At 40.1% G+C, this 27,420-nt stretch overlaps 1 protein-coding gene across 2 annotated transcripts in view; it reads right to left on the reverse strand.

The window, feature by feature from the left end:
- The window catches only part of NCKAP5 (NCK associated protein 5), a 332,220-nt gene that overhangs the window by 165,347 nt on the left and 139,453 nt on the right, over window positions 1–27,420 (reverse strand). Inside the window, exons 4-5 of one of the 2 annotated variants that reach the window (XM_065750319.1) lie at window positions 24,784–24,843; window positions 4,394–4,527 (exon numbers count right to left, since the gene is read on the reverse strand). In XM_065750319.1, coding sequence (XP_065606391.1) covers window positions 4,394–4,527; window positions 24,784–24,843 — 194 coding nt within the window. Of the gene's footprint in view, window positions 1–4,393; window positions 4,528–24,783; window positions 24,848–27,420 lie in introns of both variants that reach the window. The other variant, XM_065750320.1, reaches the window with a different exon arrangement.

Here is a 27,420-nt window from a genome sequence, read left to right on the forward strand (position 1 = left end):
ATAGATTCGACCTTCCAGAAACACAAGTATGATACATACTGTCTGCACAGAAATAGTAGGATTTTCCCAGCACACAGATCCCCATGTTTTAGCTGAGGAAGACAAAGATTACATATTTACTTTTGAAAGAAGCTTTTATCAACTATGAGCTGTCATAAAACACTGCCCTGTGATCTACTAGTGCGTGTTGGGATACTGAAACAAGCTGGCTCTTGATGTAGCTTCAGTGACTGAAGAGTTCATGGAAGTTCAGGAGCTGCATGTACATGTGTCTTTAATAATGCCTGAAGCAAAGCAACCCATTGCTTTCTAAAAGTATTACATAAACCAATATATATCATGCAGTGTGGTCTTGTAAAACTCTCGGTCCCTGCATGACTTCTGCATTTCAAGTTTACAGATTCTTCAGTATTCTGCAGTCACTCAGACCTCACTGCTTGCTTTTCTTATCAACTTCATTGTGAAAATATGTATAGTTCAATGCAATGGTTTGTACCATCCACAGAAGAGAAGCCTGGAAAATATGAAGCCTGATGAAAAGTTAAAAAATTCCTATTTATTCCTGTTTGTCAAACACCATGAAACCAGAAGGTTTAATTCAAACCAGCCTATGAAATGAGTGGGATCAAACTCCACACACAGCTTGGGTAACCTCCTCCTTGGGCTTCAGATCATGAGTTTGGTAAAAAGAAAAATAAAAATCCTTTATTTTCTGCTACATGAGAGCTATTCAAAAAAAGCTCTCTGATTTTCCTTAAAAGTTACTAAAAAGTGCTTGACTCTTCTGAGTGAGGATGAGTGATGAAATATATACTCAAGTGTTATATGTGCACATGAATAAAAATACTAATACGCTCATCCCATCATAGTTAATTTAGAAGAAACATATACCATCTTTTTCCTCCTTCACTTCAAATCAGAAGCTGAGATGACCATCATATGCAATCAGTGAAAGACTCGTTTACAATCTTACTCCTACCACATCCTTAGGAAGTCCATCCAACAGCTAAGCTTTCCCCCAGTGACAGCTCTCTGCCTAGCAGCAGCTCCACAATTGATGCCTGTGAACTTGACATCAGGTTTTATATTTACTCACTGCTTTCTGACATTACATTTCACACAGCCACACTGAATAAAAGCTAGAGGTATCCTAAAAGCTTAGGCCAGTATGACAGAGTCAGCCATTGATATAAACGCTATCTTGGTGGCGATCTGACTCCCCCAGCAACCTCACACCCACTCAGGGAGGATAAGAGATTTCTGCAGAACTACAGCTCCTTCTGTGATATCTCTCTGAGACAAGGAGCAAATTCCTCCATAGCACTGTATTCATCCCTGCTATGACAAAATCAAAGGAATACCAGCAACAGCTGCCAGGAGAGCATTTTACTGTGCCAGAAACAAGACTGAAATGTTATTAATGGTATAAATTAGCATTCAATGGACATAAGAGAAGCTGACTGGCTGCGGAAGCTACAGAGGCACCCTCAGGTTTAGACTTTGCAGAAGTGATTCCTGTTGTATGCACACTACTTGCCAAGCAGCAAGGTCTCTCTGACAAGCAGGTGGTGTCCTCTAGCACTCTCCCACCAAACAGATGTGACAGTGTTAGAAATTATGAGGTGATGATGTTGCAAATGTGAAAGATCTCTTACACAAATGCTAGAAAAATAGTCATCCTTTCCACTCACATGCAGACAAGCCAGAATTGAGCAACCAGAACCACCAATTGCTGGAAGAAAACCAAGTAGGATATGCTTAAAGTAATGGTCGTTTTACATAAAGTATTGTCGGATTTGTTGTAGTCACCTTTCCCCTTGTCAGAAGTGACAGGCTTAACCCTACAGCCAATATTAATGCGAGGGGCATGGTGAAGTACAGACTAATGAGTATTACACTCATCTCATTTGCAGGACCCAGGCAGGTCAAACAAGGACCATTTTCTTCTATTGCAGTAACATCTGTTCTTAAAAGCCCAAGGCTGCCCTTCATCCACAGACATTGATATCCATAAACATCATCTTCACTGAAAGAATTTGTGAAATTTACCCAAGGGAGGTTTTAAAGATAAAACGCCACTCTCTTCAGCTACCATGTAAAGATATACTTTGTAATAGTGTGTTCTATTAACTTTTTCCATTCAGATCAGAATAGTGATCAAAATAACATAAGTAAAGCCACTTCTTTTACTGCTTTAACATTTACTTCCAATCTAGAGTCATGTCTGCTGCATGTGCTGAACAAAAAACGATTTGTATTACTTACTAATATGTAGCAGAGATGCAATTAACTTATGCTGTGTCTTTCAGCATGCGTTTTAGGGCGATACTATAAATCACACCTACTGCTTCAGGCAGGGTTTTGTCGTGTTTCTCTTCCTACTGCTGTAGGAACGTGTAGAAATCAGGAAAAGAACAGCTGAAACTGAGAATGAGATTCATGAGACCCAGTGGTTGCTTTCTGTTCTCTAATGTCCAACATAAAAGATGTTCAAAGGAGGAGCTAATGTTAATCTACAACCTATCAAAACATCATGAACTGACCCAATTTTTTCCAGAGCTGGATAAAGATGCAGCAGGCATAACATCATCATGAATGCCAACCTGCATGAGAGATGTCAATAATCAACATGGAAAAGTCAGACTACATAACAATATCTTGGAAGAAACTGGATGACAGGTACCTATATGGTTAGGCACTGTGCACTTGTGCAACATTTTTCTCATCCCAAAATGGGCCTTATAAGGTATAAAAGCAACTGCAGTTAAGCAACAGATCTCAGTGGTTTTGAGAAAGAAAAGACAAAAGATTTCACCTCAAGGTGAGATTATATTAAGGCGATGAAAACATTACTGCATTCAAAAACATTCAAATTCTACTTTCAGAGTTCAGTAGTTTTCTTGCAGGATCTTTGCACATCTTGTCCCATATTTATCAAACTAACCACTGTGTCATTTTAAGGCTTTGGCAGATTTATACAGATGTTAAAAAAGAAAACTTTGATTTACTTCAGACTCTCAGCCTGGAATACTGCTTACTTGGTACAAATTGAAACATCAGTCATTAGAAAAACAAAACAACTTGCCTTCTGAAGTCCTCAATCTCAAAATACATGCTTATTTGATAAAGACACACAATTCCAGATAGGAGCAGACACTTTTCCTCACCTGATTATAAAGATCATCTTCCAGCTTTCCACAACCTATCATGTTTTATTCTTTCACAGATGCACAGAAAATATTAGAGATGCAAAGAAGCATCCTCCAAATCACACTTTAACCTACTCTACTGCATATATATTTAGGAACGTTTATTTAAATGAACTCAGTTCAGGAATGCACAGATTTAAAAGACTTATGCTATAATCTATGTTCTTACTTCAGTCTGTTTGTATCTGAAATACAGAACATTTGGGCCCAGTGTATTATTGTCTATCCATATTCTTCCAAAGTACATGCAATTTTCTTGATTTTAACATCTCCTATCGCCACCTGTCTTGTTACATTTAATTATTCTCACACTGGGGAAAAAAGTCTCAAATCCTTCAAATGATACAGAATCTTTAAGCAGTACAAGATTATCTATTTGCCTGTTTCATTATTTGTTCCAACAGGGTAAGAAGAAATACATTAATTTAGGAAAAGAAATCTGTTTGCATAAGCAAATATCTTAATATTCTACTAATTGTCATAAAAAAATACACCCTCTAAAATTCATCATGACAGATATAACATTTTAAAAGCAAAGAAAGCATTCAGAGTCATGTATTCTCTTTCTAGCATCAAGTCTACACTACAATAAAATCAGAGCACAATGAAACCAATGGCAGTCTTCATCAATGGCAAGAACACGGCCAACTTCAGGTGCCATTAATGAAACGTAGTATCTTCTATTAGTGTAGGCAATGTGGTTCCCTTTTCAGTGGAGATCAGTCCCAGCAGAGTGAGAGTAAATGCACTGAGACCCTAAGCTCATGGGAGCAGGATGAATACCCAGGTGGTAAAACAAATGTGTTTGGTTTTTTTTTTTGCCATTACTGAGACTGAACAAAATCTTTGCTGATGGCTATGAGAAAAAAACAACTAAATATGAACTTAGTAATGACATGCACTTTCTGAGAATTGAAGACCATTACATTACTTCTTAAGAATTTTAATCAGTGCAAAATCCCGGAAATGAAAATGTTTACCATTATGCAGAATATAAGCATAAGCCTTTTAAGTTTTAACTCAGTGTAGCAATCATTCAGCCAAAAGCCTGCTATGCTTACCAAATTTCACAGGGAACTGTTTGGCTTAGATTCCTTCCATTCAAGCTGTCATAAGGTTTGATCAGTCTTTTTGGACCAAAGCATGTTCCCATATTTTAAAAATAATTCACTTATACAACATACCTGGAAAACTGTTCCTGTAGGCCACGCATCTGAGCTCTGTTACGCTCGGACTCAAGTGTTACCTCCCGCAATCGTTTTTCACTCTCAATTCTTAAATGTCTTTCTTCCTCCAACTCATCTATCAGTTTCTCACGCTGAAAGACCATAAAGGTTAATAAATTACTGTATACGTAAAACATTTATAGGATACATTTTATATTTTATTAGGGAAAAATCATCAAATAATCAACTATTCAGTCTTTTTTTTTAATGGCAACAATACACAGAATAACAACGTAGAGATGGAGATTCCATCAGAATATCACCATCATATTGAGCTATTTCTCCTTAGCTCAGACTCACAGAGGTCAGCATAAGAGCTATTTAAGAACAAACACTCTCCCCTCCTTTGAAGAGCTTTTTCTTCACCTCCATTCAATATAATTTTCGCAAATGATATTTGAGAGCTGTGATCTTGCTTGATAATAGACACAGGAAGTCTCAAACTGTCATGATGACAACCTGTCACCCAGCCCTTAATGACTCAGTCCCAAAAACAGAGCAGGAGATGATTCTGCAGCGCTGCTTTTGTTGTTTTGGATGAGAGGCAAGATCAGTAGGACAGAGTCTATTTGAATCTATGTAATGAAATCCTATCACAAAGAATCTGTTTGTATAAAGCAGGTATCCAAGTAAAAAAACTATGAGAGGAATAAAAATGTCATTAATTTTACTACCAGTTCACAAAAGCCAATAGAATATGCTTGTTGCTAATGCTGAAACTACAGGTCCAAAACACCCAGGGCACAATACACCGGGCTGCCTGGATATATTTACATATGTCATGGATAACCATCTTTCAAAAAACTTCAGATCCAAATAGAAAAATGTGACATAAAACTGCACCAAATAATTTCAAAACCCTATTTTAAAAGTAGCTGCATGTGATTTAGGAGGAGGAGGGAATCAACTGAAAAGTTATAAAAATGCTAATGCAATAAAAAAAATTGTATATACAGCCTTTTCCATGTGACCCTACTGCTACACAGAAATTACATTAAACTAAATTTAACTAAATTAAATTTATCCTTGTGCATTTAAATGAGATAACAAGTCAATAAAAAAAAAAACAAATAAGCAATTAACATGGTACTACATTATACTCCCCCAGTGAAGGGGGTCCAAATTGGCTGCATAAAAGAAGCTGAGCCACCATAAAGCTATAGCAGGTACACTACTGACACACTTAGAGAAAGTTCTGTGTGCTTGGTGCATTGCAATTTGCAGTCTATCAGATGCAGTTCCATTGCTGACCTAAATTTTCACAACACACCTGCAAAGTTTATCTAGAAATTAAGCATGCAATTTCATTAGAAAATAACAAAGGAATCTTAGTGTTAAGCCATTAAATGGGAGAGACAGACTATGTGAACAAGTCTTACAGTTACAAATCTAACTGGATAATATTTTATGAAGTATATTTTAAGCAAGGGACCAAAAATATGAATGCCACCAAGTGGAAAAAGGATCCGAAAGGCAGTGATAAATAAGCACATGCCACAAAGGGAGGCTAAAAAGGATCTGTGTTCTTGTGGAAATACATGGGGAATTACTCAGGAAAGAAGAGGGCTTCTGCCTAGTAGGTCACCTACAATACCTGGAAAATGGGAAATTGCAAAACTAGAGACCCATTGCTGGAAAACAAATACATTGTTCTAACTACATTATTTAATTACTGGTACACAAGCACATTCTGGCAGATGCTGAGTGATCCTTTGCTTCTGTCTGTCAAACTGAAAAGAGCAGAGCACTCAGCACCAAGCAGAAGACGCACAGCACCTTCAGTAAAGAGAATCCATCCAGGAATGGTAACTCACACTAATGATATGGGAAGAATATTCAAGGCACTTAGAATCCATCCAGATTTCATCCTAGCAACACCAGCTTCAAGATCATATTGAAGTGTCACAACTAACTCAAGCACCAGGCTCTGCCTGAGCTCCCTGCTGCAGTAACAACTACGGCAACACATTCAGCAGCATTGCCACCACGATGATCTCACTCTGCCTGCTGCACTGACCATGCTCTGGTTCTCAAATAAACCTCCTTTTTACTTTAAGTAAAAAGTCAAATCTACACAGGGAGGACAGAGAAATACACGTGTGAACATTTGGGGTATTTCACAGCATTTCTTACCAAGACATGACCCTTCAAAAAGAGATTAATATCCTCTCTTCCACCTCACTGCCAGGATTTTTTGTAGGTAGCACACCAATACTGCCTGCAGAATGACTGTGCTGTATTTACACTGTGGCCACATTGCCACTAACCACAAAACCACATTTTCTAGTAGATCATGGAATATACAGCAGAGATGCACAGATTCAAGATTTTCCCTACAGGTCAAAGAGCAGTGTAAGCTATTTCTAGGTTTCATTTCCCTCTTGCTGGTAGGACACAGAATGCTGTTGCTCCTCATATTCATGTGGGAAGGTGTGCAATATCATTGTGGACAAAAGATCCACACATGCATGTGATATATTTTTTTAAATTTTGGAAGAAGAAAAAAAAGACCTAGGAGGTACCTTAAGAAAAGTATCCATAAAAGAACAACATTACAAAAATTGAATGTTTAAACATTAGAACCTTCTGGAATGAAGTAAATGTCACACTATCAGCTATATGAGCACCTTGCTGTACAAAGCTTATGCCTCTGTCATGGAATAGGATGAACAACCAAGGCATGAAGCTACAAGACCAGAAACAGAAGTATTAAACTATGACCCTGAAACTGTGGGTTCTCCTCTTAGCTACCAGAAAAGCTGTATGTGAACAGGAAGAAGACAACCCACAGCACTAACATGGTCAGCTTTCAGTCCTGTGCTTCTTCATGAGAATTATTGATCACCTTGATGGACTTCTGTCATTTCTTGTAGAAAAGAGACCACCATTCAAGTGGATCGATGACACTGAAGTAGTCTAGAGGGGGGGAAAAAGGAGTGATGGATACCATGCTCACTTGGAAAGTTTTCAGTCGCCAGGCCACAAAACACTCATGGGTACACGCACAGAAAGGAGATCTCAGATGCAGTGATCATAACTACAAGAAAAATACTGTTTTTATTCAAACCCAGAAAAGCCATTATGAAAAAGCAGAAAAGAGAAGTGAACCTTCTGTACAGAAAGGTCAGAGATTTTTCCATCCCTGTAGCAGATGACATCCCTGAATTTTTCAGAAATTTTTCAATGTCACAATGCCTTCTATAAGCTCCTCTGTGCAAAACCCACTTTATTCCTGTGCAAGATAAAGGCGTGTGAAAACAAATGAACTGGCCAGAAGTTGTTCCAGACTAAGAGCTTACTGGAAAGGGGTACGATCAGCACGCCTCATGAAGAAACATTACATAAAAAAGAATGCATTGTGAAATGCATCCATATGTTTTAAGACATCACTGCTACCTCCATATGAAGCAATGTGTTCCCACTTGCCAATTCCACATCAGCTGTAGCTTCTTTTCTCTGTGAGCTTTGCTCAAACTATCTTCCCTGCTTCCTCTCCTCACATTTAAACCTTCTCCTCCAAGAAGTACAACCCTTACTTCGCTCTCCCTTCCCCTCTCCTGACACTCACTTCCACCATACCTCCCTGTCAAGTCCTTGATAGCTTTTCAAATCTGCAAAGAAATTAATGTGAACAAACTAAAGTGAAAGTCAAGGTTAGCAAATTCAACTCATACTTTTGTGTTAAGTACTGGAATATTTTAACACTTGAACAAATACTGTTTGCAATTATTTTTTCATGAACATATGAGCAATCGAGTTTCACCAGCTACTCATCATGCTCATAAGCAAATATCTGCATGCCAGGGAGTTCCTTTTTGTGCAAGTGCAGAAATGTTCATGTCAAAATGTTTCATTTTGCATCCACTCAGGGACATGCACTGCACATTAATTCATCTTCTCAAAGTTAAGCAAGAAATCAAATTTGAGATATACACGATCAAAACAAAATGTGTGAGAACTACTTATGTCACGTTACACTGAATGGAAAACATTTCCTCTCTGGAGCTCCTGAACAACTCCTGGAGATATACAAGCAAGAGGAAAACACAGAAGTAATAAAAAATAAAAGCATGCATCATGAGTGGCAGCCACAAAGGCAAAGCCATGCACCCAGCTATAGGGTCGTGGATTTTGCTGTGCCTGCTTAACACCTCTCCTGCATTTAAGGCTATAGATGCCAGCAAGGGAAATATTCCAGGGACTCAGCAGGCACACATGGCACACACTGCACGGGATTGCTATTCAGAATGGAGAGAGCCCAAAAGCTGCACAGAAACTGCTCCCTCCGTTTTTGTTTAGCTTGTGTTTGAACCTTGTGAGAAGCCATTTTTATGAACAGTCAGGTGGACCACGACTGCTGAGTTCAAATACAAAGGATCTTTCTTACCCGACATATCATAAGTACTGTGGTAGTAATTACATCAACATCAGAGAGCAGTTTTGTAAAAAAGAAGTCCACACGAGAACTTTCAACCCAGGCTTAATGTTGCTCTAAATCAGGCTATTAACCTGCACATTAATTTTTTAACAACTATTTTTAAGCATTTGCTAAAGAGGGACACAAATTCTGCATAATTAATATTGATTATAAAGAGATACTTTGTAATGAATTCAAAAAAAGGGGAGAAAGTAATACAGCTTTTTTTAGTCTCGTTACAATTTATAGAATCATTAACATTCTGCCAATCAGTTTGTGTAGCACAGAAATGGCCAGTGGTCAACAGGTACATTCACAGTACTCAAATCCACTATTCTCTTGCAATACTGGGGTCTGTCTGTATCGTATCAACACAGTGTAGTGCATAATGCAATCCATATTATATAAAAATTCAGTAATTCTTTGGTCTCCTAACCAACTTGGGGGATAACAGCTCACTGCACAAGATACAAATGTGAGGATGTTCATCAACATAGAGGCGGACTGCAACACAGATAAGGGCTTGGAAAGTTACTGTTAGGAAGTGACATACAGAAGAATAAACTGTCTGCCTAAGGTGATGAGTAGGAAGCTTGGGACAGGCACCAGTGCAGTGTTTCCCCCCAGTATAAAGCATAGTGATCAAACACTATTTGATCAAGCACCTCCCAGGCAGATGGTGGTGAGATTGCTTTGGTGCAGCCAGCTCTACAAGCAGACTGTCCCTGCCCTCATCTGCTGCCAAAGCCGGGCACCCACATGGGGCAGGACTTTTCCATCCAAATTCCCCCTCTGCAGCCCGGTCCCAAACCCAGCAGGGAGGAGGCTGAAATCCTACATCAAAACTTACTTCACTCACAGATGGCAGGAACAAAACATTATGAGAAGAATGGAGAGGGCCGAAACCATTTTTTATTTCATCATAAATTGTAGCAGGTACTGTATTTTAGTTTAAATTAAAATGAGTCAGACTTCAGTGTCCTTTGTTTGCTCCTCATCGACCGCTGTTAAACCAAATGTTTCTCATTCTGTAATCAATACTTCTCTGCAAAAATAAACCAAGGCACTGACAAACAACTTTGCAGCACACTGCAGCTTTCCTTGTGGTGGACTTTGACAGCATGAAAAAACACTACCTAATGAATGGAAAAGAGAAGTGCACTGCTTATTGTGCTTATTACAATTTTAACAGGCAGCTTACAGCTGAATCATTTTACTGTAACAAGACTTTATTAAATCAGCCAGCTATTGAGACCAGAACTTTCTGACAGCGGCAGTTAATATGCTTTTGTCCCTCATTACTGTTCCCAGCTATACTGGGAATACCAACAAATGCTCTTAAACACTCAAAGCCTTCCCAAGGATGAAGTTAAGGTGTTATAAAGTACTGTGAAGCATTAAGACGTAAGTAGCAGTAACTGAAGCACTCGTAGGGCTCGTGGAGGGAAAGGTAGCTTTATTTCCACAAGTCCTCAAAATAAAGTTAAGGGTGAAATTGTGTAGTTGTTTTGTAATGAAAATGAATTACCCTTTCACTTGATGCTGACTTGTACTACAGAGGCTGAGGAAGAAAGTTCCTCGATTTATATTATGCCTCTATTTTTCTCCCCAATTATATCAGGATGTGATTATTTTTCCGAACCTTATTCTCACTACAGCTCTGCAACAGCAAGATATACATAGTATAAACAGCATCTCCTAATTTTAGGCTGGTATCTTCTAGCTCCTTCATTCTGTTGAGAAAAAATGATGACTCCTTGGAATAGGATTCTGCTCCCGCAACGACAGTCTGCCCCAAACAAACCAGGAAAATCTAATTGGCACTAAATAACTTGTATTAGCATTTTCCATAACTGCCTTAGAAACAGTTAAAGTGAATAATTTGAAGCTAATAATTTATTTTTTGCTGTTAAATTTTAATGTGCTAATAGATCGCTCTCTTTTGCCTCATAACAGATTAGAGCACATATTCCATGACTACCAGATGGAAACTTCAAGCTCCGTGTGGCTCTGAGATGAATAGCAAGACACGAAACATTTATTACTAGTAGTGATATTTCAGTGACAGTAGTTTACACACTTTATATTCTTTGGTGATAACACTGCTCCAGAGCAATTGAAGTAAATTAGAAACACTTTCTTGATACAATTACTACTTCTGAATAAAATAAGATGCTAGCTTTCATTGTGCAATAGCTCAAAATTGCCACCATGTGGCAGGACAGCAACTTAATTTAGCATTATTTATATTGCAATGATACAGTTTTAATTGCATCTGTACAATAGAATAACTGCTGCGCTGAAGCTCCTTTATCATTTCAAGCCTACAATTAATCAGAATTAGGCAGGCTATTACACGAGCAATACTGTATCTATAGTTGAGAGTTGTGACAGAATTTATGTTACATTTCTTTTTTTTTTTTTTTTAATTCATAAAAGCTTTCAACACAGCTAGGTAGCAAGCACTTCCATCTGCAAATCTCTTCCAACAGATTCAGTTTATGGCACTCCTTGGGAGGGGAGCTCTCACTGCCAAACAGCCCCATCATTCTGCGAAACATGCAAAGAAGGCCACAGGAAAAGGGAGTCACCGTTAAGAAAACTGAACACCAAAAAACCTATCACCAGCACCAAGAAAAACCTCACCCCACTCCTATTCTACCAGAAACCGACAAACAGAAGGCAGCTTTGTGGTTGATGTTCCTTACACTATAGCTGGTTACACCCTATTTACCAGTGTTTACACCCAATGCACCACAGCAGTACACTCCACTTGCAAGTGTGCTTTAGGCAGGTGAAACATCTGCACCCCAGAAGTCACTATAACCCAGGACTTCTTAAAGATCATCTCCATATCATATTTTTAATGTTGAATGATGGCAAACAATACATTTTCTGTAAACGTGCCTCCCTAATGAACAATTCCTATTCACTCATGTTCACAGCTGATAGCAGAATTTCAGCCTTGTATTGATCCTCAGTTCTCAGCCTAATTATTTTTTCCACTTTAGACATTGTACCCATCTCCTATGAGGAAATAAAGAGAATGCTCTGAGAGAACTAGAAATCCCCACACAGTCAGATCAAGTTTTTTTTGTTTTTTTTTTAATTATTAATCTTAAAACGATAATGCTTTCCTAAAATGAATTCGCAAATGTAATTGAGCTTTTAATAGCTTCAACAGATAGTAATTAAAGAAATTTCATCTCCCTAAATTAAACATAATGAAATGTTTTTCAAGATCAAATAAAAACTCGGAAACAATATTACAACAGACATAAATCATATGAATACCTAATATTCAAAAGTGTTCAGAACAAATGTCTGTCAATACCAAAATGAGAAAGAGTGCAAGTAATAAGTATTGTAATGTACATTTCTTTCCTCCTAGAAATATGCTAGGCTTTAACAGCTAATTATAATTCCAAGCCCTCTGCTACACACTTTTTTGACAGGGTGACTTGCATTTTAGCAAGATGTAGAACTAAGTATAGCAATGGAGTTTGTCGATTTTGTACTACATATATATTTTTCTTATTAGAAGCAAGTTTTACAACCAGCTTAACTTGTTAACAACGAGCTTTTATTAATTCAGTTGCAGACAAGCAAAAAAACCCAAACAAAATCCAGCAACCGAATATGTGTCAGTTTACATTTCCCACCTTTTTGATTTAAGAAAATTTATACTGAAGGCCACAACTGGCACTGAACTCTGACAGGTGCACGAAGGAAAGCCCAGGCTGTATGATTGAGGGTTTGCATTTGCTCAGGTTATGTTTAGTTTTTGCTATGGCACAGTTGTGTTTTTCAGTTGAGGGGTAGATAATTGCTGTCAGTTTTGATAAAGTTACAGTCTAAGCACTGTCATGATATTATACATATAAAAAACAAAGACTCATAAAGAACAAAGGAAAAAACGTATTACTGTGCTGTGCTATTTTGTTCGTGGCTAATTTCATTAACTTGTACTTACCACCAGGACTCACTGCCCAACAGAAACCACTGAACTTCTGCAAGTCTTACTATGACTTCTCCAAGATCAGTGGCAATAAAATCCACTTAACTACACACAATGTCCTCGTCACTTAACAAGCACTGTCTGGTTATGCTTGTACAAGGTAGCCAGGTGAACTCAGCACACCACTGAGCATGCTCCAGGGTGATGTGCCTGGCTGTGCAGTGGAGCAGGAGATGGAGGATCACCACAGCCCTACCAACTTGTGGGGACAGCAACCCCTAGCAGCAAGACAGGGACATCTTATATCACTTTTGCTCATCTGAAAAGACTGTGTGCCTATACCCAAACCAATTTTTTTTCCCTTATAACTGACCAATGTGTTCTTCAGATGATATAAATGGTTTCTTTTCTAAGTGATTGAGTGCTCACAGAACAAATGGGCACATGGTTGAATCAAGCATTTCCCACTTGGGTCTGCATTGGTGAGATAGGAGTTACGCAGCGGGACACACATAGGATAAGCATGTAAAAATAATAAATAAACACTATTAAGAGTTTTACTTGGTGTAAAATGATAGGGCAGTGCAACTGTGCTTTGTTGCTCCAGGGAACTCGGATTTATTCAGAAGCTAGGAGTAGTATTCTCTGATGCTAGAGAGAGTTAATGCTTCTTCACTTTCTGGATTTCTTTTGAAAGTATTTGTATTTCTGACTATTAATTAGGATATGCAGAAGTTAAATGAACGAGATGACAGGCGTGACAGAATTGGGAGGATGGGAGATGCAGAACTGAACCATGACAATCATTGAGAAGCAGCTCAGAAACATCTGCAATGCCACCACGTCCCTATGGATCTGAGATATACTGATACCTTAGTTGCACACAAGCACTTCTATTTGCCTTTCTCAGCTGACACACTCAGCACCTCTGGCATCACTACTTGCTGCTAGCTACTTTTCCACGTAGCATTTCTTCTTCTCAGGCTCTTTACAGCACTGCTCATGAACGTGTCAGATCTTATTACAGTTGTTTTGTGTTCACTTGTATAGTCTACAGTCGCTAAGAAACTGCCAAAAGACACCTGATTTACCCAGCTGTTTCTTGCATGTATTCCAGAGGCCTATGGCTCTGGTTTTCTGACGAATGTACCTCTTTATCATTTTCACTCCTTAAGCACTGCAGGCACCGCTAGAGGCAATTGGAAAATGTGGTGGACTTTTTGCTGGCTGGTGCATCCCCAGCAGTAATTTTAACAGAACTGCCACTGATGCTGATAATGCACTCATCTAGAAGAACTGGCTTCACTTCCAGAAGCCAGATTGAGTTTGCAAGCCAGGTAGCTGTGAGAACTTGAAAAAAAAAATAAAGAAACAAGTTTGTATTGTGTTTTCGATTTGTTCACTGGACCAACTGGAGTAATTGAAAGACTGTATCACAACCTGATATCATTTTGCAGAGTGACTTTTCAGTAATAGGTTCACTTGAATGTCTGTTCAAGTCTCCACCGACTAATTCCAGCCCAACTCAAGTGTCAGCCGGGCTCTTCTCCTTCGGTCTCCTTCTCTTATCAGAACACGTAGGTTAGCTGTACTTCGAAAGGAGAAGATCAAAAACAGATAGAAAACCTCTGACTCTGATTTCTCTGGTCTTCATTTCTATGTTTTACCTATTTACACAGGACAGTAACTGGTTGATAGGTTCACAGACACGCCAGTTTTACCTGTCTGCTGGGTACAAGAAGTATCAAGAGTGGGCTAGCAAACTGTTTGTAATTATACAGTTTCATGAGCTCTGGCTAGAAAGAAATTCTGCTGTTTATCTGTAAAACAGGAACTTTGCTGTTCACTAATGCTTCTATGTGTAATATATCACTGCACCAAACAATTTCCTATAACTCACTTAAGACATCAGGCTTGAAATCAAATTCAATACAGGTGAAATATGAACTTTGACTAAATGGTGCTGAAAAGAAATAACCCAGCTGTACTGACCACACAGACAAAGTCAAACAGAGCTGGGCTCCCTGGAATGAGGTGTGCAAATGTATGATTCAGTTTCTCAGCAACTGTGGGTCAGGGGGGTAAACCCCATCAGCACAGGTGGATCTGGCCTGCCCTAGCATCCAGATACATGTCAGTAGCTCCATAGAAAGGATGGAGCTGAGAAGAGTTTCTCAGTCCCATCTGTGTTAGATCAAACACTTTGCTACAAACTGATGTTCTTGCCTCCTGGGGGCTCACAAGGATATTTCTGAAAACCTGTTTACGTTCCCTCTAAAGCTCTTCCTTTTCAGTGTGCTGGATTACACATGTTCTTCACACCCTAACTTTCCACTCACCTCCTCCTACGTATTTCAGTTTGTGAAGAGGCTTTCCTTACCAAGTAATGCAACATACAGCTGCTGAACACTGCCAACTACTCTTGAAAACCTATCCTTAGTATAAGAACATTTACCAGCTTTCTCATTTAGCACAGGTCTTTTCATACAGTATCTCCCACATCACAAGTTTTCCACATGAGGGGGTAAAATCACCTCAGCTACTTGGGGCACCAAAAACAGATTCTGCGAATTCTGACCTGCTCCTCCACTGACAGAGAAGTTTTTTTTAACTGAAAAACCAGCAGTCGGTGCCTCGGGGCATTTCTTAATAGGTATGACCAGAAACACGACTTTCCCAAGAGAGGATAATTTTAATCTGCAACTCAGAAATCATTTCTAAATAAGCAGTGTCACCATGGATGCCAATCACAAATCTTCAGTGTAAAGATGTAATTACAAAATGACTGCTCAATGGCCTGTGCATACTGAGCCAAATTCCCTCTCAGTATTCATCCCAAGTAGCTGGGCTGTGATTATCTGCAGCACATCAGTACCTCCAGGCTCCAAATGGCTCTCAGCACTATTTACAAGCATTGTAAGATCCTCTTCCCCAAAGAGTTTGCTACCTAAACAATCATACAGACCGGAGATGAGTCAGAATACAGTTTGTTGTACAAATAACCAATTTCAGTCAGACAGTATTAGATACAAGATTATAAAAGAATTAGGTGGCTGAGGTAGCATGACTTTTACGACACCCAAACCAAAGAAGAATAGGACTTCTTGTGAATATAGTAAGTAGGATTTTAACCTCCTGGTTATCTGAAGTCACACAACAGAGTTATTGAACTGGAAGAATGACTTACTGGCACAGTTCTGAGAATGAGTGAAAGCCACTTCTCAACTAGGTAAGGTCCAGTATCAGGTGCTGTTCCAAGCATGGTACTTGTATTTGTACTCGTTTCCAGAATGACCGCAGGGTGCATCACGCCAAATGGTATGGAAATAACACAGTCCAAACATCGCAGTCATTCCCACAGTCTAGACAGCCGCCTCTCACAGGACATGTAAGCAAGTCTGGCCACCAGTTCCAGACTTGGAACAGTATGTCATGAGATCTACGTTATGAAAGATCTCATAGAATATCAAAAGATGCCTTATCACAAAGCAGTGAGCACAGAGCCAAAACAAGCACGAAGTATGTAAAAGCTAACTCCCGACAAAGCAAAAGTTGAATTAAAGATTATGAGACTGAAGTAGAATGGAAAAGAAAGGACGATTTGTAGCTGCAAGCTCAAGCTATATGAAAACTTACAAAGCTGTTCAAGTTTGTAAGTTTTACATGTGAAAGCAATATTTCCTTGCTCTATTTTTGTATTTCCTTTTAACCTTAAACAGAAGTTGCAGAGAGCAAAGCAATCATGCTGTGCCAAGAAGACGAAGACAACAAAGCAAACCTTTTCTTCATGGCATAAAGAATACTCACAAGTTGAAGTTGTTGCTCTAAGTGCTGTCTCTATTTTTCATGTCTACCTCAAAAGTGTTCAGTGCTGTGAAACGGGCAAATCATTTTTCCCAGTTTCTGCAGTCTCTATTTTGTTCATCACCAACAGACTATTTTATGTACATATAAGGCCTGGGTACAAAACAAGATCCAAAACTATCACGTTCTCTTGGTGCTGTAGAACTTCCATTTAGGATCAGGACTCCATTGCACTAGGTGCTGAACAAAGAGTTGGTGCAGTAAAGGTTTACTCTACTGCCATGCAATCTAAAGCACTGCACAACTCTCTTGTTATAAGAGTCAGAACCAGCTTAAAGGTAGAAGCTCCCAGAGCTCTGCATTCATTCAAACAAGCAAACATTCACTGGAAGCAGAACTGAGTACTTGGTACACAAACTTTGTACTTCCCTAGAATTATAGCATTAATAAAATAAGGTCGAAGACCACCAAGATCATAAAGTCCAACCACTGACCTATCTTCACCACACCCAATAAACCATATCCCTCAGTGCCACAGCTACCCTTTGCTTGAAAACCTCCAGAGATGGTGACTCCACCACTTCTGTGGGCAGCCTGTGCCATAGTCTCATCACTCATTCATTTAAGAAATTTTTCCTAATATCCAACCTATACAGAGACTAAGGTGCTGAACTGCACCTTAATTTGAGCTCTGCCTAGTGCCATATATTAAAAATAATCATAATAGAATGATATTTAAGTTCACATTTAGAGGACAACAAGAATGAAGAAATTAAGCACCTCACTCCCTGTCCCATGGTGAAAATGTTCACTGAAATTGGTTGGCTTGATCAGATGGAAGAGAATTCAGGGAATCAGTATCGCTGCACTCTATGCAGTAAATCAGAAACAAGCTCCCATCACCACAAACACAACTGTAACACAATTCACAGAACCAGTGGAAGAGTTGATAGAAATACAGCTATAATGGGAAAAGGTTGGGATGGACACTGTGACCAGAATTTGCATCAACAGAAGGAAAGCAGTAAGACAACAGCAATTTCTTTTGCTTTTAACATACTAATTTCCCCAGCCACTTGAAAAAAGCTGTGACACCAAGTACATCACAAGGGTTTCACTCCTATTAACCTGTATAAATTTACCTTCCCAGGTTGCATGAAATTCTAATTGGTGGCCCAGCTTTTCCATTCACCTTCTCTTTCAGATGTGACTAATTCTGCTCCAGCTGAGCTTGCTTTCTGGCATTAGATAAAACCTGACCGTAAATGTCCTTCATCCGCAGGCTGCAGAACGGTGCCTCTATTCAGGTCATCCTCACAAGAACATTAATCCAGTGAGTGTGCAGCTTCCCAGAGTCAACTCATGGCATTGCCCGGAGGAGCTCAGGATTGCAGAGCTTAACCTTTGATATGAAAATGGCCACAATTCACTGTTATTAGTGCGTGTGCGCATCACTCCTATTAGGCAGCGAGGTATTGCCTAGAGCGGGGTGCAGCTGTTTCTGGTCATAAAGAGGGATTTGCTCCACATTGAAGCCAACTGCCACTCTGATATTAAGTATTCCCACAGATACTATGAGGCTGTGCGTGCTTTTTCTGTACTGCCTTCAGCATCTCCTGCCTTTGTTATCTAATGTATAAATGGCAATTTATACTCAAGGGTAATTTAATTTATCTGACATACTTTCTGCAGTTCGCCTCTCTTTTACTTTCAGACCTTATATAAATGCATTTTACATACAGTTTTTTCTCTGTTCAATGATTCTTGTATAATTCTATTTGACTCTTTTTACATTGATGAAATACTTCCAGAAACTTGTTGAAGAGCCATCCTATTTGCCAGCTTCCAGCAGGAGAGGCAACGTTGAGTTCTGCTCCTTTAGATCAAACCCCCTGCAATGGCACCTCTAACAGCACCCTGGGCACATGCAGCAAGAGAACACCAAAACTGAGTCAAGCACCAAGCCCCTACAAAGCTCTTCTCAAATACTGCTACTAATAATTCATAACTCCTAATAAACCCTTACACTCCAGTGGATCAAACCAGACTGCAGCACTCACTCCACTTTTACACTGTCACATATTCTGTGCTTCAACAGATGCCACTGAATGTTTGATTTTAGCATGGCTGCGGACACGGGTGTTATTTTAAATGAACGTAGCTCCCTCTCCTGGTAAAAAGCCAGACTCGGAAAGGCACTAAATCGGGGGGGGGGGGGGGGTAACTGTTCAGGATCTTTTTATCCCCTCTCCGTCACAGAATTACTATCAAACTTCAACCAATAGCCTGGAAGTAAATTGATTTTAACGGACATGTTCCTTACAATTTATCGAGGAACTTGGTGAAAAAAAGCACAAATTAATTAAACAGGAAGGGAGTGACCTGAATATGAAAGTCAGAATCATTCCGAGCAGACATAATCAGGCTTCTAGTGCTTCAGTTTCAGAAGAGTGAGCAAGTGGATTCCCTTTTTGTTTTCTATTCTAAAATGACTCTTGAAAGGTCCAAAGTATCTTAGCTCCTGAAGGATCCTTAGATTTGAAAGTCCTTAAATCACAGGAACAGAGAGCATTTACGTATGTGCAGATTTGAAGCAAACAAAAGAAAAATACTTAGGACGTGGGAAGAATTAAAAAGGCAAATCTTTTCCTGGATTACATATTCTAAAAGCCCTGAAGATAAAACGGCAAAGTGAGGACATTTGGCCTCATGACATACGGACAGTTAATGTGGTCCAGGAGCACTAAATGGGGCTCACAAAGAATTTCACTAATTGTTATTGATGTTAACTACTACAAATGCCACTGAGTTTCTCCAAGGGCCATATGAGAAAGTTCCTCAGAACAAGGAGCTGAACAGCATGGCTGGCTATATAAATAGACAGCTGCATGGAGAAGGCACAAGGGTCAGGATGCTTCCTTCTGGTTTAGGATGTTGAATATGGAGAGACACTTTACGACAGTAATTCTGCCTCTCTCTCCCTGCCGCTTTCTAATTAAAGCATAGATAGACGATTCCATAGATGTAAGGACCTAGAAGCCGGGAAAAGGAATTTAGCCTTTTGTATCACGTCTTTAACACTTCATTTATTACTAAATACCATCTACTTCTGCAAGACCCAGACACTTCTGCAACAGCAGCTCTCCCAAGTAGCTCCCACCACAGCACAGATCCATCACGCTGACGGCAGTGTGTTGTGCTGCCATGCATGAGGACAGGGGCTGAAGCACAAGCACAGGATTCCTGTTCTGGTGTAAGGATGAGATATATGGTGCGGACATGAAAAATCTCTGGCTGTGAAAAGGCTCTCAAAAACCCTGTAATAGAGGCTCCAGGATGGGTGACTGATGGGGCAGTGTCAGCACTGAGCACACACCTCGCAACATGGCAGGAGATGAGGTACTGGACAGCACTGGGAGCCAGGAGAGGTACAGGCAGCAGTGAGTCGAGGGAGATGCAGACAAAGTGCCATTTCCTATAGTGCCGTCCTGACTCTATAGATGGGACATTTTCCTGCAAAATGAAGTTTTGCCTTTTTATTTCCAATTTCATTGCATTTCAGCTCAACCAAGTACCATCAGGCAGATGATGATCTGATCTCCTCTTTCTTCCCACCAAAAATGAGTACCTGTATTAAAGCTCTACAGTTGAGCAAAAGGAAACATTACACACAAAACAGCTTGGTCTTTGGAAAAGTAGAGAATATGGTCAGAATCTCAACTGATTTTAGTAAGATTCCAATCAAGACCTTTTCTGCACCTTAGCACATCCATGCAGATGTTCCAGTTCAGCAGCTCACAGTGAGAATAGGAAGCAAGAGAGAGATCTTATCAGGCTGATTACATTAGAAGATTTGATTTGATCTGGGAAAAAGACTGGTTTGCATTTGAATCCCAGTGGCTTTGTAAGCGGTTGTTACGTATATCTAAAAACATTACATTTAAGAAAGTTGTAACTAGCAGAAGTGACCCAATTCCTGGTAATAATGGGATACCTTGCTGCAGCGAGGTTTATTTCTGCCGTTACCTTTCACTTTACTATTTAAAAACTTGCAGCCTCTTCTATTTTATAGCAAAAACAGTTTGTAAAGCAAGAATTGTGCTGATCACATCAGAACTCATTAATATAACTTGTTTTTCCATTATTAGCACCATCTGAGCCTGTTGAAAGCCTTAACCAGGGCTTTAATTTTTCCACAGAGAGCTTTAAATTAATTAGTGGTTTACATGCTAACAAAGAATCTGATACATTCATAAATCAATCTAATGCAGAAGGATTACCAGAGGGTGGAAACCTATTCAGTGGGGACCTCACATTCAGTTAACACGGTGGGTTTTTAACAAAAGGGTGCAGGTGTGGAATAGACAGACACCGGGAAGAGCCCACAATAATCACTTTGCATCCCTTAAATGCGCAGCGGGACACAGAGTAAATCAGAGCCTAGGGCCCACCCTAAGTGAAAGCCATGTAGATATAAAAGGCACTATCAGCCCACTTTAACCTTCACAGCTAAATTGTCAAAGTGGTACCATTTCTTTTGTGTAGGTTACAGGCCACTGAACTAATAGAAAATAGAATAGAATTAAAGTACTCGGAAAGCAGAAGCACAAATGAAGGAACCATATAGCATGTATGTATACAGAGCAACTGCTTAAATAAAATATTGAAGATTTCTCTGGGTAATTATTAAATGAATCCAAGTTATAAAAACATCACATAATTGTGTATACTTTTGGCTCACTCCAGATTTTTAATCTACGTCTCTACTAACACACCACTTTCCCTGTCACAGGGACTCTGCTGTCTACTATCGCATCAGTTTCCTCATATGTTTCCTAACCCAGCTCTGTTCACTGTTATTAAAACTTCACAAAATTGAACAATTTTCCTGGTATTGTTCTGTCTTCTAAAGGTACAAAGTTTGACTTCAAATTTTGGTACAAACATACAGATTTGATGAGCCAAAAGAAAAGAAAAAAGAGAGAGAAAGGACATTCACTACTAAAACAATTCCTCGTTCAGTGATTTTTTGAAATAAATACTTCACTTATTCAAAGCTGCTAGTTTTAATGGAATCACTGTCACACAGACACCTGCACAGTCCCTGCTAAATTCAGTATGAAGTGTACAGACATGAAGCAATTATTTTCCTTTCCTTTACAGAAAGGTAAAATATCACTGATGACTCAGAAGAAACATGACTAAGAAAATTCCTAAAATACACATTAAAGAACTGAAGATTAAAAACAACAGAAAAAGCCACACCACAGGCAGGCTCGGTGCTGCTAACACTCTGAGTAGGATGGCTAGCAGTAGAGCAGATGGACATTTTGATAACAAACAACTATTGATATTTAATGCTGGTTGCTCATAAAATGGAGAAATTTGACCGGTTGTCAAGTATTCACAATTTAAGTGTTCTCCTGATTAAACCAATTTATACATGCCTTCTACATTTTTTAGATTGTCTCCTACATTGCTTCTGGCCCTCAAAACCCATCCGAACTGCACCAGTAAGACATATGAGGGCTGCTCCAAAAGTAATGCCTCCTATGTCACACATGGTTGTCTCACCACAAAATGAAGAGCATCTCAATCAGCTCATCCACACAAACTGGCTAATAGTAGTGAGTGTGCTGGGATGCCCTAGGGCAGAACTCTCTGCCTGGCACCCACTGTCCACCATTGCCTGTCATCACTAATGCCTTCCTCTCCCAGAGGCACTCACAGGACTTCCCTCACACCAGCCAGCACAGCTCAGAAGGAGGCAGGCCCTCTGCCAGAGGCTCTCCATGCTCAGAATCTCCCTCCAAAATTCTTCTGTGCACCTTTCACAAGTACTTTCCCTGAGAGTGGTCTGTGCTGCAGGCTCCTTGCTCTGTTCCCTTGGTTCACAGCATTCACGCACACCATCTTCTGATGCCTTACTGCTCCCATGCTGCTCAAGGCCAAGTTCATTAATGTTAATTAATGACTGCTGTGTTTCATATTAAAATCACCAGTTCCAAGCCTGAGACACAGATGAGTTTCCATACATCAGCTGCTTCAGAGCAATTGTATCTACAGGCACATTCTTGCCTTGGCAGTAGCTGCAAGATAATTGCAGAAATGACCCCTTGGGAAAGAGCAGGAACAATAATACTTGCCCTAGGGAGGAACAGCACCCCGGGAAGCTACCTGTCACATCCTAGCAGGTAGCAACACTTGCCTCACAACCAATTACCCAGAATCACCCTGCAGGGCTGAGTAATGAATCTCACAGGGCTGCAGGCATCAGAAATGGAAAGCCCACAGGAAAAGAAACTACCAGGTTAGTACAACATCAAGGCCAGGAGCCTTGGCACCCAAGAGCATGCCAAGGCATCCAGGCCTCTGAGAGCTGCAGCACATGGCTCTCACATTCTGTGCCATCTTGAAGTCCAAAAGCACGTAAGCAAAAGTTCTTGAACAGTAAATAAAAAGAATTATAATGGTCTTTGAAACTTCTTGACAGGCAGTGACGTTCTGCAGCAATGTACTTGTTACAACTTCTCTTCCCCTATAAATTACTTCAGGGCAGAGACAACCTACAGATTATACTTTGCTACTGAAAATGGGTGTGTCTGGAATCACATATACCAAAAACATTACCAGGTTAAGAAGGTTAATCAATATTGCTTATTTCATGATTTCATGAAGTCTTGAACTGTACTTTACATGCAATACATTATATTAGTTGTATGTCTCCAGGGGAAAAGGAGTTTAAAAAGAAAACACTATAAATATCATAAATGGCTCTTCCCAGATGTTGAAAATTGTTTATACATTGAAAATCAAAACGCAACTGCAAAACCAATGCCTGATATTTTCCAGCCCAACTGAGGCAAAATGACTTCTGAAATCAGTAGGAGTTTTAACTCAGCTACAGGCTCCTGGATTACAGTAGTTTGCTTCTAATTTCCTAGAGAACACCTGCTCCAGCACACATCCTGTTACCCGTGGCCAACCTGTCCATTTAATCTCCCCTCAAAACCTCTTGGTGGCCAAACCAGCCACAGTGCAGACCCAAGGGGGCTGTCCTGGGGCAGTGCTTGCACCATGCCTAGCAAACAACCAACTCAGGGCTCAGGGCAAAGCAGCAGCACCTGCTTGAGCAAATCCCACTGCCCTCCTCCCCGCTCTACTGGCAGACAGCCAGGGGCTCCTGCCCTGAGCAGTCCCTGCCAGACACGCTGATGCTGCTCTGCAGTGGAACCTGGCCACAGTCCCAGCAATCAGCTCAGAGTAGGTTCCTCCCAGCAGTCACCTACATTCCTCCAAATCTAATTACAAGGTATTAATCTCTAATAATGATTTATGAAATGCACTGACTAAAGGCAGCTGATCCAGCAAAGCTTTTCTCCATCAGGTTTGGTGGAAAAAGAATTCGGACCAAATTCTGTCACAGCCAACTAGGTGGCTCATTCAGATCAACAGCAGCTCCACAAGTTGAGGGTTGAGGGAACTGGTTTAAGTTTTGAATCCAACTGTTTTATCCCATGGAAGCCTAAGATTTTTTTTATCCAAAGACAAGGACAAACAAACTTCCTAACAGATGGCAAGAGTTCCTCAGCTATTAAGTAATTAAGAACATTCAGCACATGTTGGCTCCAAAATAATATTGTTTTGAAGAGATAAGACTCTATAAATTGAGAGTGGTGGTTAACCAAAAATCAGCCATTTCAACTTCTGCTCTCAAGCCCAATCTCAAAAGCTGCTATGTGACAAATGAAGATGTAAAGAGCATTATATGATTTAAAGGCTAACCAGATTGACTTTTAAAAGTCTTCCATCCTTGCATTCTTCCATGTTTCTGCACTAGGCCAAGACATAACAGACAACTAAACGTACTGCATTTTGATGTGAAATTGCCCTTCTGTGCTTACGGTCTTGCTAACTTTGGCCTCCCATTCCAGTAAGAATAATCAGCAAGGACGTGGCAACAGTTTTTCTCTACTGCGGCTTTCCGCACAAAGCCAAGACAGAGCTTTGAGTTTCCTCAGATCTATGAATGCATGGCTGGCAACACATCATCACATCCATGACAGCCTTAAAACTTGGGTCATCATCTTCAGCAAAACAACATGCACCTCAGGCCTGAACAGGAGCAGTAAAGTAAGAATTGCAAAGCAGACAGTTGCCACAGCTTACCATGGTTCCTTCACTCTTACTCTGTGCAACTTCTCGCTGCAGCCGAGCCACAGACAGCTTCTCCCTATGGAAAGAAAAGCACATGAATAGCAGGCCACATCTCACTGAGCACACCACGGCCACGTTATGGTGGCATTCCTGCACATCGTGTTGGCAACCCTCCTGTCAGAGCTTGCTCTCTTTGCCATATTTCTCTGAAATATCTGTCATTTATTGTTTTATTTTGCATCAGGCCAACACAACTATCAATAAATCAAGCAAATCTAAACATCACTTGCTCTATTCAAACAACAAAGTAGCTCATCATGCCGACAATGTGGAAGCAAGCCATGCAGATCAGGCATGATCTTTCATTGCTTTCCTGCAGCCTCGCATATCAGCTCTAATCTGCATGGCATTAATGCAGCTAAAAAGTTGGTTATCAATAAATGTATGCATAAAAATGAAATTAAAAATACTAAACATGCTGTACATATTTCGCAACTGAGGTATTTTTTTCCCTTATTAACCTATAAGACTACTACCTAATTCTTTGGCTTGACTCATACAGCAATTAAATAGCTTAATTAAGTATTTGGCAATCACAACACACTTTTTCTCCTGGTAAGTTTCAAGAAAAGAACGTAAGTAGAGTCTCACTCTATGTAGAAAGGGAAAAGGCTTTTGGAGCACGGACTGGGAAAATGCAGCACGCACCACATTCATGCAAAGCAGTGCAGATCTGCCATTGTGAGGGAGGCAAAGGAGGAGAGGAATTTACTCTGGAAACTCACAGAAGAGACAACACCTCACAGAACAATTCTTGAAAAAAAAGCATTTTTAGGTCAGAATACAAACTGCCAAGTTTGAAACTTTCCATTTATGTAAGTTCTGCCTGGAAGCCCTACTTGGTCTAACTGGAAAGGAGGACTTGAATTGTCCCAGAGCCGTGCCATACCCTGGCACACCTCCTTGGCACGACTCCTCACCCTCCCTGTACTCCCCACACACCCAGGACAACAGCAAAGAAAATTCTTAATATAAATGTGGAGTCTCATTGAAATGAAAATACAACACACACGATTTGTTTAAGGAAGTAGAGTATCAAAACCATGAAACAAAGCGTACCAACTGATGTCTTCCGTCAAAGAACTCGCTATGAAAGTTTAAAAATGCTGAGTTTCAGAGGAGAACTGAACCAAACTTCTGGATCTAAGCTTCCATCTCCCACAGGGCTCCAGATTTTAAGGAACTGTTAAACCAATGAAAAGAACAAAAACAACAAAACCCTAGACCGAAGAACTTAAATGTGCCTTTCTGTCTAGCTGAAGACCCAGCTTCAGCCCAGTCTGCTGCTGCTCTTGCTTTTCTCACCTTTCATTTCTGTGCTAAAACTGCAAAGCCTTCTCTTTTCCACTTATTATTGCAGGGTTTACAGATTAACTCTAGCTATTGGTAATATCGTGCTTTCCAAATGTATGCATTGCTGGAAAAATAAATTGTTGGCAAAAGCTGCGCACGACACAACCACTACCCTGTGAAAGTCACAGTTGTGTTGCTCCAGAATGATATCTAGACACTCATGTGAAAAACAAAGGGTGGTGTTAGTACGTAGCCTTAAAGCAAACACCATGAAGACAGCTTCTAAAACACACCTAGAGCACTCCCTAGTGTCACAACACAAGGGCAGTGACACAGTGTCACAAACTGCAAAGTTGGTTGATTCTATTTTAAGGATTTCGTTTGTCTGCTGCAAACAGCAAGCTGTATTTCTGCACTGCTTCAGTGCCCTTATATGTTTCAGTGGAAAAAGATAGTATGCCCTTAGAGGAGGGGGGGGGGTCAGTATTTTAATTGCAAAACAAATGCCTGAAGATATTTTATGAGAAGAGATACAAGGAAAAAAAAAAACAACAAACAAACCAAGCGCAAACCACTCTTCCATGTACTTCCTGCAAGCAATCTGCATAGATTTATTTAGTCATTCCTCCTGCATGAGGACAACTCCTATTTTTCTCTTTCCACTTTACCTCTAATAGAGATTTATTTCTATGCTTCTGGAATGCTGTAACTTTTATAAAGCTAATTTCCATTTAAGCTCCATCAGCTGAGAGATGACATTCCCCATGCTTATGGGGTAGGAGTCAGAAAGGCTCCTTCACAATTTTCCCTGCAAAGGAGGGCAGAGCCAGGCATTCCCATACAGCTTCTACAACATTTCTGCTATTAGAAACAGAGTTACTTTTCACAAGTAAAAAAAACCAAAAACAAAACAAAACCTAAACCAGATTGTGATCTAGGAAAAAAAAAACCTACAACAGGGGATGTGGAAGAGCCATCTGTTGCAAGAGCATCTAAAAATAGTGAATGTTGAAGCAAGCAAGCTCTGTGCTCCCCCTTGGGATAGATCCCAGCGTGCTTCCTCCCTGCCTGCAGGCAAAAGAGCTGGGCACCCACGCCAGCCTGGAGCAGATGGTGCAAGCAGGGTGCTGAGTGCCTCTGGGCATGGCAAGCCCTTGGGCCATTCCATCCAGATCCACGTGGGATGCATCTGGCCAGCTCAAGGTGCTTCCCACCACCGCTGTGTAAATATGAGCTGGTGTACCGGGTGAGAAACACGGACAAAGTCCTGCTATGAGCAAACAGCATTTAACACCA

This window comes from Cyrtonyx montezumae, unplaced genomic scaffold (assembly GCF_038088225.1).
Source record: "Cyrtonyx montezumae isolate F1298 unplaced genomic scaffold, pur_monq_1.0 scaffold_7, whole genome shotgun sequence".
In the NCBI taxonomy this organism is placed as follows: domain Eukaryota; kingdom Metazoa; phylum Chordata; class Aves; order Galliformes; family Odontophoridae; genus Cyrtonyx; species Cyrtonyx montezumae.